The 14,213-nt window shown below is 39.4% G+C and overlaps 1 protein-coding gene across 3 annotated transcripts in view; it reads left to right on the top strand.

Annotated features, from left to right (window-relative positions):
* Window positions 1-291: 291 nt before the first annotated feature.
* slc2a11.3 (solute carrier family 2, facilitated glucose transporter member 11 gene 3) overlaps window positions 292-14,213 on the top strand; it is a 29,646-nt gene continuing 15,724 nt past the window's right edge. Inside the window, 2 exon segments of one of the 3 annotated variants that reach the window (NM_001352228.1) lie at window positions 292-382; window positions 10,616-10,745. In NM_001352228.1, coding sequence (NP_001339157.1) covers window positions 10,722-10,745 — 24 coding nt within the window. In that variant the 5' untranslated portion in view covers window positions 292-382; window positions 10,616-10,721. 3 annotated transcript variants of the gene reach the window in all.

Below are 14,213 nucleotides of genomic sequence, written 5' to 3'. Positions count from 1 at the left end.
AAAATGTGCCGCAGAGTTATATATATATATATATATATATATATATATATGTATGTTTGCGTTGTCTCAATACATATACACTGTGTAGAGGGTAGCTCTAATGATTAATATAAACCAGTTGTTCAAGTTGCACCCGAAACCAAATCTCCATATCTAAGGGTTTTTCTGTGGATGGGCAAGGTGTGGTTTTTATCAACCCCCATCTGATCAGTTGGTATGTGGGGGCAGTGGCTGAAAAGGTGTATAAATGTGGGCTGGACAGTGGTCAAGGGAGCAACCTGGGAAAGGAACCTGGGGGAAGAACCTGGGAGGAGGACCGGGAGATCTGCATCAGAAGTGACCGGGCAGGATGTGAGACAGACCAGATGTTCTGTGTTTTTTGGTAGGTATAATAATGTAGGCTTGTTATTAATCTGTATATGTAAATAATGTAAATATATTTTGGTGTGTTAACTAATCTTTTAATTGTAACAATCCATTGCTTTGCTACTCAATATATTCATTTTAATATACACTTATTGGTGTGGGTCATTTGTCTGCTTCTCAAAAGAACCGGAACCCTAGTAAGAGGGGTGATTAATATTATTATTAATATTAAATTATTATTAGATATAGTAAAAAATCTTACAAGGAGCAGGAGGGCCCACTGACCCCTGGGCCCAGCGGGAGTTTTCCTGGTATCCTGGTGGGCCAGTCTGACACTGTCTATATGACATATTGTTTTATAAGTAGCTACCACTTTGTAAAACATTACCAATACTTTGGATTTACCAGTTTATCTTTCACGGTTCCACAATTTTATTTGGTATTTCTACCCCATGGTGTACATTGATCTATTTATTATCTGTATTTGAAGTATAATATTTAATTTTAACCCGTGGCTGATTTTTTTTATTGTTATCTTTGGCTCCCTGCTTCTTTGTCTTTTATAGGGAGTAAACAATACCTATGCTCATTGTATTTATTATATTAAGTTTTAATAGCATTGTTGTTTTTTTATTTTAAAAATCTGGGAAGTTACTTATCTCTGCCCTGCTCGGTGCCGCTGCTTTGAAGCAGATGTAGTGGCTGGCTTGTTTCAGACTCTTTCTTTACTAAGGCGAGAATCTTTGTTTATTTACAGCAGAAAAGTTTGTTTAGCAAAAGTCTGAATCAGTATCAGACAGGCAAATACCGTGTCTCTATGGGAAGCCATTAAATGCACAGAAGCACATTTTCCTGTCACTGGGAGGATAAAGATGGTTCACTATAACTTGTTGACCTCACGTGCTGCACCTTTTTAAAAAAGTCTATTGCAGCGACTACTCGCGCCGAGTTTCCCGCTGTTGGTTTATGTATAAGTCACTGTGACTAATTGCAAGTGGGTTTTGCTGTGCGTATTAGTTGCTGAGTCTTTTTAAAAAGTTGCGGCGACTAATCACTGTGTGTGTCTTCGTCCTCGAGCTACTCTGGGACTGGGACTGATGTGAATCGCGAACACTCTCTGTAAAGCTCTGGTACTATATAAGAAGCCTAGTAATAGTCAAATTCAATTGCAAAGCAGAAAGTGGGTGATAGTTCTACAAAAACAAAACAAATACACACAGTTGTGTTGAGCTAATTTTCATCATTCTCCCACAGGATATGAGAAATTCTTTTTGGGGCAATTCTATGTCCCTGGCGGCTGCACCAAGGAGGCTTTACTGATGCTGCCCCCCTTTGCCCTAAACACTTTCCTTCCAGAGCCTTGGAGCAGTTCGAGGGGGATCATGACGCTAGTGCAGAGAGTGCTATTGAGCTCTAGAAGAGCTTAACTTCCAATTTAAAAAAAAAAAAAAGGAATTTTGGCTTTTAAAGTTACCAGGAATATGTTTTTGCGGCCCTTAGTAACCTGCAGGGTGCTCCTGTCTGAGGCAAAAGTGTAAAGAATGTGTAGTGTGGTGAAAAATGTTTAATCACACCCCCTAAATACTACTTCTATTTTAACAACATTTGACAGGTTCGTTAAAGTTTGAACATGTTTCTGGGGGTTTGGGGGTCTTGTTTTATGTAATATTACAGTTTTCTAAAAAAATAAAAAAAATTGCCCTTTAAGCTGTAAGTCTCAGTTCCCCCAATAAACTTGTTTAGCTTACTAGTTACAATTGTATCTAAGTGCAGGTGTTGCCTGATAACTTTTCTGGTCTTTCTGCCAAAAGCCTACTTATTTAATTAAGTTTGGGAAACATTTTATCTTTTTTAGCCTTCAGTGCAGGAGATCTTTATAGTAAGAATATGGGACTATGGGCTGAGCTGTTAAAATCGGGACTGTCCTGCGAAAATCAGAACTGTTGGGAGGTATGCATTTATTCAATATAAGGTCAAAATCATGCCCTAACCCTCAAATATATAGCAGGAAAATCCACATACTCCTGTATTATATCTCTTACCTAAAATTTTCCCTGGTTGTCCTATTACATCAGATATTGGTTCAGTATTGGAACTACTTTCTAAATATGTGGATGCAAAATTGCAGCCTATAGTTAGAAATATTCCTACCAGGGGTGTAGGGGGTGAAATTGCATCTGGGCCTGCTTTAAGGTACCAGTGGGCCCTGGCAAAATTTTACTGGTGGGCCCCCAAGAAGTGATAGAGTAACCCTCAAGCACATGATGTTCAATATAGTAAGGCAGGCAGTGAAGAAATGTTCTGCGCTTGCTGAACAACACATTATCCCCAGGTGAGCCATCCTGGTCCAACAGCCCTGGGAGCAGAACCAAGACAAAATGCTGATGCCACAAGAAAAAAAGGCAAAGAAATTAAAATAAGAGCTCTTTAGGGGTCTGCAACCTCTACAGGATGCTTCTGCCAAAAGTTAGCCCAGATGAAATGTGTGTCCCCCTATCCTGGTGGGCCCTGAGCAAGGCCCTGCCCCCTCTTCGCCCACTGGAGTTCACATCACTTATTCTGGAAGAGAGAAAATGAGCATTCTGGGAGGAGTGGGGGCTCGATTGCAAGTTCTGCACCAAGGCCTCGGAGGTCCTAGTTACGTTACTGATTCTAAGTATTTAAAAGACATAACTGATTTGCTATATCAAATTCAAAATCTAGCCTTAGGGTAAATTCATTTGGCCATTTACAGAGCTCTACAGCAGGATGGTATGGTACAGTATATATGTGAAGAAGCCTTAACTAAGACTGACAATTCACACCACAGGGTTTACTTGCTGATGGATTTTTTGAATCTTATTCACAAAATATATTTGTGAATAAGCTGGAACGTAACCTGTTCCTAAATAATGAATATGCTGTACATCCAAGTAAAGTATTGCTGATTTGTGGATGATATACTGATAGTCTGGAGCAGGACTGCATTTTTTAGAAGTCTTACAGAATCTGGTCTACTGACAAATGTTTTGTAAACAAACTGATTGCAGTACTCTTTAGCTGCCTTCTAGTTTCCATAATCAAAAAACTATAAAATCTATACCCAAAGGACAGTACCTTAGAGCCAGGTGTATAGCATTCACCCAAGAAGGAGAGAAGAAAGCTACGGAGCCCCTAACCATAAAGCTCTTAGATCATGAATACAAGGAACAGTGACCTCTATTTTGTAACAGGTGGGCCAAATTGATACAACTAATTTACCTTTATACTAATACCCTTAGGGATCTCCTCTGTCCCTCTGAGCCCAAACCTAAGTACAAAAGATTCCAAGGCAAAAAGAAAATACAGACATTCCCTTGCTTGAGTCGCGTGATGCTCGGCTGTGATTAAAGGAGAATAAGTCATCCAGTAAATTGTAACTCAAAAAAAATGAAGTATTATGCAAGTTGTGATAAAGAGAATGTAATTGACATGCTTAACTGCCCCTGTGGCATGTCATACATAGGCCAAATGTGTAGAAATGTTAAGAGAAAGAGAATTAAAAAGCACAGGGGGAATATGAAAAACTTCAAAGCCAATACATACACAGAGACATTTCTCTCAAAATAGCCATGATATGTCCAAGGTGAGATGGCTAGTATTGAAAACAGTCAAATATCCTTCTAGAGGGCGTTATATGAAAAGGCTACTATTCCAAAGGGAAGCAATTTGGATTAAAAAGCAGCCTGGTTTTATGCACCCATAAGGGATAAATTACTTACCCCCTTATGTAATAAAAGGCACTACATTCGCCCAGTAGCAGTAACCCAGAGCAGCCAATAAGAATAATTCTTGCTTTTATAGAGATGACCAGTAAATTCTACCTTCTGACTGGTTGCTATGGGTCACTACGCCTGGGCAAAATTAGTGCTTTTTATTACATAACCCCCCCAAGGCTCTTGTTTTTTCCTTTGCAGATACTTTATGGCTGCTAGCGATAAGTGAATCTTGGGTGAAATTTGCAAAACTGCAAAAATTTGTGAAATGCATTGAAGTCAATGGATGTTTTTCACGGGTACAAAGTGAATTTTCTTTGTGGCGAATCCTAGGGACATATTTTGCTCATCAAATATGGCTACCCTGGTCTTGATTAATGAGAAAAAGCAAAAGGCTACACCGAATGTGGTAAGATAAAGTTCCTTTTAATGGGCAGTAGTATAGTAAATATTTTAGTTATTGTTTACTATATGATTTGCTAATAATTCTGCACCTTTAAAGCAACCCTAGGTAGGCTGTGAGGCAGTACCATGATATTTGTGTTTATTATGGACATTACGTAATGGACAATTTATGGACTAGAATTTTGGACTTTATTTTAATGGATTTTATGCAACATTGTAAACACGTATACAAACTTAATGGTGATATTAACGCAGAGAACTTCACTCTTGTGTCATTAATATGAAGATTGTACTTGTACTGTAAAAATTAGCTCTTAATAGTTGTAGGGATGTGGGTTCAATAAGGGAGATTTGTGTTCAAATGTGGATTCAGTTGTTCAAATGTTGTATTATGTTTGTATATTCACACTTGATAAATGGCTTGTGAAGCCCAGTGGAATAAATTGCACATTTAGGGTCAGACTGGGGGGTGCAGGGCCTACTGGGGCTGCTTACTCAGGGGCCCCTGCTCCCCCCAAGGGGTCCAACCCTGTGTGCATTGTAGTTTAAGTCTGCAGTGTCCTGTCTCCCAGTCACTAGCTTTTATCTAACTAATTCATTTACATGCATGACAGAGCAGGACTGGAGTAATCTGAGGACTACCTGGTCTCTAAAAGGTACTGGCAAGCAGTATTTCCTCAAAAATAAAGGGGACAGGAAAATAAGAGGGGTCACTCCACTGCATGCTCCAAAAATGTACACAATACATCAAATACTGATCGTAAATGAATAATAGTAATAAATAAATAAATGGCAACCCCCAAACCAACTGATGGAAACTTACAATGTCAATTTGTAGTTGCCGAGTCATATAAAGTCCATATATGTGCAGCAAACACCATTGTCCAGTCCCAGAATTATAACGGTATAGTTTAACATGCAATCCCCTAACAGTAAAGTCAGTGGGGCTCATTTATAAACACTGGGCAAATGTGCACCTGGGAAGCGACCCATAGCAACCAATCAGCGATTACATTTTTCCAGCCAGCTGCAGGTATAACACTGAAAGCAGGTGCACATTTCCCTAGGGTCCTAATATTTTTATAGTTTTTTTTTTATTTTTACTTTTCTCTTCTGCCTCTTTCCTGCTTACAAATGGAGGTCACTGACATTGACATAAAAAATACTATCGCTTTGTGAGGCTCTGACTTGTTATTGCAGTGTTATTGTTACTTTTTCTTCTGTTCATGCCCTTTCCTATTCATCTTTCAGTCTTGCATTCAAATAACTGCCTGGTTGCTAGGGTACATTGGAAATTCCAAACAAAGCTGCTGAACAAAAAGCAGACTTCAAAAACCACAAAAAAAATTTAAAAAAATCATCAAAATGAAATTGTTTCAGAATATCACTGTCTCCATCTTACTAAGTTAATTTAAAGGTGAATTAGCCCTTTGTAGGACATAGCTATGAGTATTAGTCCCTGGAAGCTTCCTATAGGTATAATATTAACCAACTGTACATACACATTTATTTGTATATGCACAGAAAGCATTAAAGAGTTTACTCTAGCTCTGTAGTTATGTATTATATTCATGCCTACTTGGCAAGTGAAAGTTTCAGAACTGTAACTAAACCTCTGCACTCATTCCTTTGGGTTAACTGTAAATGTCCCTGGCTGATAAGCAACCCAGATCATGCAAGCTAGATGTCATCATGTGCTAATGTTAGGCAATGCTTTAGTCAGGAGGGCAAAAAATTTGGATCTCCATCCCTTAAGTCTACCAAAAAAAATCATTTAAGCATTTAATAAACCCAGTTGGATTGTTTTGCCACCAATAAGGACAGTTTTATTTTTACAGAGAAAAAGGAAATATTTTTTAAAAATTTGGATGATTTTATTAAAATGGACTCTACGTGAGATGGCCTTCCCATAATTCAGAGCTTTCTGGATAATGGGTTTGCTAATAAATGGTCCCATAACTGTAGGATATTTCCCATTAACTGGTAAAACCATGGTAATATATGCACCAAGAGCCCTATTAAAGCAGAAGGTATTCACATGCCTCATGCTATATACATAGCACCAGGGGCGCCGCCATGAGACGAGTACAGAAACTTGCCTCAGATGGCAGCAGCCCACAAGTTACCAGGGCAGCAAAAAGCCATTCCTGGTAACTTTAAGAGACAAAATTCCAATTTTTAATTCAGAATATTGGCTCTGCTAGTTTAGAGAATGCAATTACGCTCTCTGCACTAGCAATGCGCCCGGGGAGGGCACCCTGAGACGGCCTTTCAGATGCCACCCCTCGTACCCGATGCTTATGTTTCTGAGCATCTTAGGGCTGCAAGGATCCCAGAAACGTCCCTGAATAGCCCTGCCTTAAAACCAGAAATGAGATGCTTTACTTTCACTTAAGGAATTATAGAAAGAGACATTCAAATAACTCAATGTGTCTATGGGCCACAGGCTGCAAGTTTGGATGTATGACTATATTAGGCTGTATCTGTGCCATTAAACCAGTGATCTCCGCCTGTAATTCCTTCCTTCTATCGCTTTAGCTTTATGCTAATAAAACATTTGATGCAAAGCATAACAAAAGTGGTGTATATTTTGTAGCTTCATATCAAAAGTTTTAACCTATAATTTTTTTTCAACTGGCTAACAAATTTTAGAAATTTTTAAGGAGGAAGTTTTTTTTTCACCTTTTGTGAGCTTCTCCCATTGCTGTCCCTATTGCAAAAAAAGACTAATTTGGGATATAGGGTGCTGTAACAAAAAATTCAATTTGTATTTGTTTTAAAGCAAGTACCTACCAGATGAGTGGGCCAAGTGATGCCATCCCTGACACAAACAGGAAGAGACTGGGCAGCACACATTTGTATTGGCTGGCACTATGTTTAACCTTAAGCCAAACCCATCTGTTATTGTTTGTTATATACCTGTTATTATGATCCAGACCTGATCCCTGATATTACTGAAGTGGAGGGAGCAAGGCAAAGCTGGAACTAGGGGTAGGTAAAAGAGGCAGCTGCCTAGGGCACAAGGATTAGGGAGCGCCAGGCAGGCGCAAAAGTGAGTTATTGGGGGGTTAGTAGGGGGGTTGCCTGCCCCGGTAGCAACAGGCAGGCCAGGGTGGGGTATGTGGGAATGGAGACAAGAGGTAGTTGCCTTGGACGCTGGTAACTCTGGGCATGGTGCGTCAGATATAGAATACTGAATACTTTCTACATTTTTTTTCTACTGCAAACAACTTAACTACACTGTGCCTCTGTAGTAGTGCACATTGCTTATTCTTCAGGAATCAGCCAGGTACAGCAGGGGGACAGACACATGTGTGTTGTTTGCAGCTTGGAAAAAAAATTTGGTTGAAGTGACAAATACATCTGTAAAATTAATACAGTAGTTGGGAAAAATGATTACATATTGTTAAAGCAAATTTATTAAACACCCAATAGAGTTTTGTGGGGGGGGGGTTAATAGAGACAGTATTGTTAGTGTTAGTGTGACGTCAAGCTTCTTCCAGGTTAGTATGATGGGGGTTCCGATCACGTTTTTTCAAATACCTAACCCTACAAACTAACTATAACTTATAATAAACAAAGAATGTAAATATTTAACCTCCCCCGTGATCAATTTCTGTCTAATCTGCTAAAATGTGCCAGGTCCGAGACTGAAAGTTGACTAGTAAGCTTCTGCAAGCCATTCTGACATGGCAGTGTGGCTCCACAACCTGGTAAGTGTCCAAACACAGAGAGCAGCTTAGTGCAAAGCAGGACATTTTCCTTAGTTCTGTGTGTATGTGCCTGCTTTGTACCATAATGCACTAGCTAATATAAGGTAAGGGCTAAGGATTTATTTATCATTAAGAATTTCATCTTGTTATTAGGAGCAGATTTAAAGAAAAGAATGCACATTTAAAGAACGTGGGATAAAGCAGGAGGGCTGGGATATGATTAGATTGCTAGAAGTTAAAGGGCAAGATAGAGCTTTTTTGTGCATGGGGGCATTATTATACTCAGAGAATAGACTTCCACAAACTGTTTCACCAAACAGAAAGCACAGAATGGTGCAAAATGCTATTGCTCATTGCAGCCTTGATATTTGCTTTCAACAGAACCAGGGGCTCTAGCTCAAACCCTGGAAACCTGTCCCAAACCATTATTCCTCCTCAGGCAGGTAGTGCTCTCCTGGTATCTGCCAAACCCAGACCTATTGGTCAAACTGCCAGCTGGTTCAGCACTGAAGGGGAAGCGTTTTCCCTGCTTTAGAGTTCAATGAAAGTGACCTTTACACTGCTTCTGCTGATGCTCAATTAGATTTATTTGCCTCTATTTACCCATACAAACCTAACACTCCCTACAAATAGTTCTTGTGCTGACATAGCTTCTGTAGAAATGAATACCCTTACTAAGGATTCATCATTTTAGATGAATTTGAGTGAAGTACTCAGATATACATTATACTGTATGGTCATAATATCTGGATACATATCCAGATATTATGACCATACAGTATAATGTATATAATTTTTGTAAAATGAAATATATTTTTTCTTGGTAATGGTGGGTTTTGCATTACAGACTTAATCACAAAAAATATTGTTACTATGGCTTATGATCTCAGCAGGTACCTACTGGGCTCTTTGTTTCCATTTAGCATGTTATCTGTACATCTTGAACTTTTACAGCACTATGTGTGTTTAACCAACAACAGTTTAGTTACTTTTATTTGTGTGCTTGAAGCAGTGTAACAATATGGGGAGCAGCCCCTGTAGCTGCAGGGGGCAAGGCAAGGCCTCACAGATGTGTGGTGCAGGGGAACCCACAAATAGTTTTTCTGTGGTGCCTTGGGAGGTCAAGCTATGCTGCTGGCACCCCTCAGAGAGGACAGATGGGAGACCTATCAGGTGGCCATTATAATGGATAGTCCAAAATTTAGCATTGAAAAGGAGATGGAGCTTAGCCGAGAATTGGTGGGTTGGGGCATGTTTGAGCAAAATAAACTGTAGTAAATATGAACATGGAAAGTGGGCAGACAAAATATTTAGATGCAATTCTTTTCAAAGTACTTTTTTTCCTATGAAGGAACCAGAGAGCTTACTTCACCCCCACAACCTGCCACACTAGGCTGGGGTGATCCTGGCCTGTGGACCAAAGAACTTGTGAGGGGAGTTCCTGCCATGTGGCCTGGGGCAGCAAGTTGGGCTCCAAGCCAAATAGTATTGTCTTAGGTGGAAATACTATGTGGCCTGGCTCTGTGGCAGTAGATAAGTGCAAAGTCAAGGAATTAAAATTCATAAGTATCATATATTTATCACATATGGCCTCTGATATGCTCTATGCTATCTGTCACACACTATCAATGATATACGTGGTAATACTGCAAAATATCATATAGCATTGTACTTAGTTAGGGCAATACCTCTAGTGCTGCACTGCCTCCTGAGTTTTAAGGTGATAATAACAGGGGGCTATGGGAAGTGGGTGAAAGGTTGTAGACCAGGCTGAGTGATAATGGCAACTTAGGACAGTGGCAGACGACAACATTAGTAGCCCCGCAACAAATTTTCGTTGCTGCGGGCGACTAATCTCCCTGCAATGCCATACACGATTTCCCGAAGTTCCCTGAAATACGCGGCACCAGGATTTGCCGAAGTTGCCTTGATAGGAAACTTCTGCATCTTCGAAAAATCGCTGTGCCACGTATGCCATCCCACCGGTGATTTACATTCTAGCCGGTGGGATGCCATTGGGGGGATATTAGTCGCGGCGTGACTAATCTTCCCATGTGTCACAGCCCTTAACCTGCAAGAGTCAGTACACCCTTTATCAAATCTCTTAGTACTAATACCGTTAACATCTTTAGGCAACAAAAGTCACAGAAAAGGCAACAGTTGTTTTAAATTCATGACATTTGCCACAGTGAACTGAGATTGATAACAATCTCTAAAAACCAGCAAGTGTTTTTATTGATACAACATGGGAACAGCCTGGAGTGATTTTGGTGACATTTAAAATATTTTGTGTATTCAGTAAAAGTATAAATAGGGGGAACTATTCCTAAGTCTCTAGAATATGCAAGAAATCGAAAAGAGAAACACAGTATTAACTACTTTTTTCAATTGTTATAGAATTTAACTTCAATATGAGATAAATGTGATTGTTCTGGTCAGCATTCTACACGTGGCAGAGCCAAGTTACATTCCTGGACAGAAAGACTGCAAAGAATCTTGAAAAATGGAAAGTAGGCTCAAGGACTTGGTAAGTACCCAGATGATTTCCCAGCTTCCATCAGACCAGAGGAAGAGCTGGGTACATGACTGGAGTCCCTTAGCTTTGCCTGCTATAGCTATTTAGCTGTTTGCTATGTAGTCACTCCCCACCTGACTAGTCACTCACTGGGGGTCACTTTCGCAAATGGTTGCTTGTGCATGTTTCCCCTAAAAGCTTACATTTTGCATTGCTGTGCCCGTCTTTCCTGAAATGCAAATTGCACACAAAAATTTGCAAACAAGATTGTGATTTGCATGAGTGCATTCCCTCTGAGCTCGATTATTCTGTGCGAATATAGTGACTTCTCTTTGAGAATATAAAGTTGCAATTTGCGGAATCAGTTTAGCAAACGCCACTAAAGTTGTGGAATAACTCGGACACAATCTGAGTGCCATACTTAGAGATTTTACTTTCACTTTAGATAAAAAGTTTGCAATGATGTTTACACATTAAATGCACCAGTCCTGTCCAGCTTTATAAATATAAATACGGCAGGGCAAAAATGTTCATTGTGTAAATAATTCTGCACTGCAGGAATTTTATAAATGACCCCCCACTATCTGCTTTGTGTCTAAGTTTGATGCCATATAGTTTCAAATGGAATTTTGATGTATTGTATATATTATAAAATGCCCCCATTTTAAAGCTGCATTAACTGTATTATATATATGTTCCTATGGCACCTTATAAAATATGAGACTAAAGTGAGTGCTGGATGTGAATATGTAGGGGGTTAAAAACCCCATGCTGGGAGTGCTGGGTTTAACATGGAAGCAGCGTCTGGGCTGTCCGGTGCCCATTAGGGCTGCCACCTCATGCCCCCCCACCCCAAAAACAAGGTTCTGCAAGCCACCAGACGCAAACCCCCTTATCCCTGCAATGTATGCACTGCAAACCTCTAACTTTCTTCTTGCTGCAGCAATTGGGGTGGGGGGGAAGTCCCACAGTTCCACAGAAACAGGCCCACAGACTTTTCTCCCAGTGTCCCACCAGCTCAGTGGAACCCTAGGTGGGAGCAAGTGAATTTAACTGACTGACTGCTGTTTTCTTCTGACTATTACCTTGCTGAATCCAGGGGGTGGTGGGCTGTAAATAATTGCTGAATTCCTTGCTATATCTGGTTCCATTTGGGAACTGTGTGGTAACTGTAAATAAATACTGCAATATCAGAATAATATCAGTTTGAGCTTCGTATCTACTCTAACATGATCTCCACCAATGAAAGGAATAGAACCATCCGCAGAACTAAAATTCAGTGACTGTAACAACTTTTTTTCATTTTTTCACAATGAGAGAAAGCTCTAAGAGACTTTCCAATATACAATGATGAAATAAGATTATTGGTTCTAAAGTTGTTTGAAAATGCTGTCATATTTAATTAACCCTTGGACCATCAGCTTTAAAAGAATGTTGTTCATCCGTGAGTCCCATTTAAACAGTTTAAAATAGAAAACCAGAGAACTACAAGTTAGTTTACTCTTCTTTTTAAATTTAGAATTCTGTTACAGGAGCAAAAAATATAATAGTGTTTCCACTTTGTCACTTGACCCTTATACCACCTTTCTCTATTACACACTCCCACCCCTGGTAAATGTTTCTCAGTTTGGCTTAGGTGCCATGTAGATTTAAAGAAGAAGGAAAGGTAAAAACTTTCACTTTCAACTTCTTAGATATCACTGCACTCCTCACATTCCCCCTCCCTCCTCACCATGTAATTGTGTAACCAGTGCATGGATATAGGTATTAGGTCCCCCCATTCTGGCACAGAAACAAGATTTTAGCAGGATGCACAGCTTGCCTTAATAACACTGTCCACAAAATGGAGCCTGCCTGTTTTCTGCAATTGTGAATTCCAGTGCTGAAGGAAATAAGTTTAAAATAATTTATATAGTGCAACTGAAGTTCATTTTGCACGACAAACACAATAGAAAACGATTGGTAATTATTTATTAGGGTAACAGGTCCCTTTTTAGTAAACAGAGAAAGCTTCTAAAGCTGTTTAGCAATGGTTTCTGCAGAATAAATATATTGTTCTAGGTGGCACTAATGTGGCAAATCTATTGGCAGTAAAATGCCAAAATGACTTTCCTTCTCCTTTTCTTATTTTCTAATTATTTTTTAGATTTCTAATTATTTTTTATTATTTTCTAATTATAAGAATCTTATGTGAACCAAAAGCCTTGTAAAACCAAGGTTTACTCAATAAAAGAGACATACAGATTAGATATGGTACATGTGAATTTCATTATTAGAATGGGATAGGGCATCACTGGCATAAGAGATACAGGGAATAGGGTACAATATCAGTGCCAGTAGCACATCAATGCTCTTTACTAGGCATAATGTATCAACAAGGTTTTCTTATATTTTCTGATTGTCTATGATCTGTTATCCTTGTTTCCTTATTTTCTGGGCAGTACCATGGCCTTACTTCACTTGCACTACCCCCATCCTTCTTACTGACCAGCATGCTTTCTCATTTTAGTTCTGCCATTTTACTGAAGGCCTGCCAATTATGGGCCCCATAGGACAGGGCCTTATGCAGGTCCCTGTTAGTTTGTAAAATTAATATTTATGAGCTGAAAAGAGTACAGAAACATGAAACTGGGTTGTTTTCTCTAGGAAAGAGGCACTTGTAAGGTAACATGGTTAATCTTTACAAATTCACCAGTGTTTACAGTGTCGGACTGAGGTAGCTAGGGCCCAGTGAAAAAGTCAAGCCAATGGATTATCACCCTGGCCACCAACACTGCCGCTGACTGCTGCTTAATGCAATCTACCCCCATGTGTGCCACGCTGTGCTGTGCTGTTCCAGCTGGTCTGGGCCAGTGAGGTTCACCAGAACAGGGGGGCCCAGCAAGTATTATTGGCCAGTCAAACAACAAGAGGACATTATAGATGGATAGCAGGGGATTGCATTTGTTTATTATTTGTATATTTGTAAATGCGACTGTTATGGTGAAAACACTAATTACTCTAAATCCATTCTGGGTGTGGGTGTCACTGACACAAACAAAAAGCACATTGATGTTGAAGCTAACTTTTTTGTTCTTATTTATTGTATATAATTCTGTCCCTCTTCTACTGATTCACCTTTCTTGTTTCGGGCCACATTGCTTGGGTAATTAAGCTCTAGCAACCTATTAGCAGCCTAAAGTCCAAGTATGATGTGTAAATAATGTAAAAACCATGAATAAAGCTTAATTGCAAATTGTCATAAAAGACAGCAATCTAAACTGTATCAAAGTTAATTCTAAAGCAAACTACTCTATAAAACACTCTGAAGCACAGCTAAGAGGGGCTATAGATTTATTTACCTAGGGTTGGGAATTGATTCAGGAACTGCTTGAACAAAATGCCTGGATTAGGTCTATGGATTATTTGGAAGTAATGTAATAAAGTAGCAGAGTTTGCATTATGTCTAGTTAACTATAGCAACCAATGAGCAGGTAGCAT

The sequence above is a fragment of the Xenopus tropicalis genome, chromosome 1 (assembly GCF_000004195.4).
Source record: "Xenopus tropicalis strain Nigerian chromosome 1, UCB_Xtro_10.0, whole genome shotgun sequence".
Taxonomy (NCBI): Eukaryota; Metazoa; Chordata; class Amphibia; order Anura; family Pipidae; genus Xenopus; species Xenopus tropicalis.
This window is presented reverse-complemented; position numbering and strand designations above follow the sequence as displayed.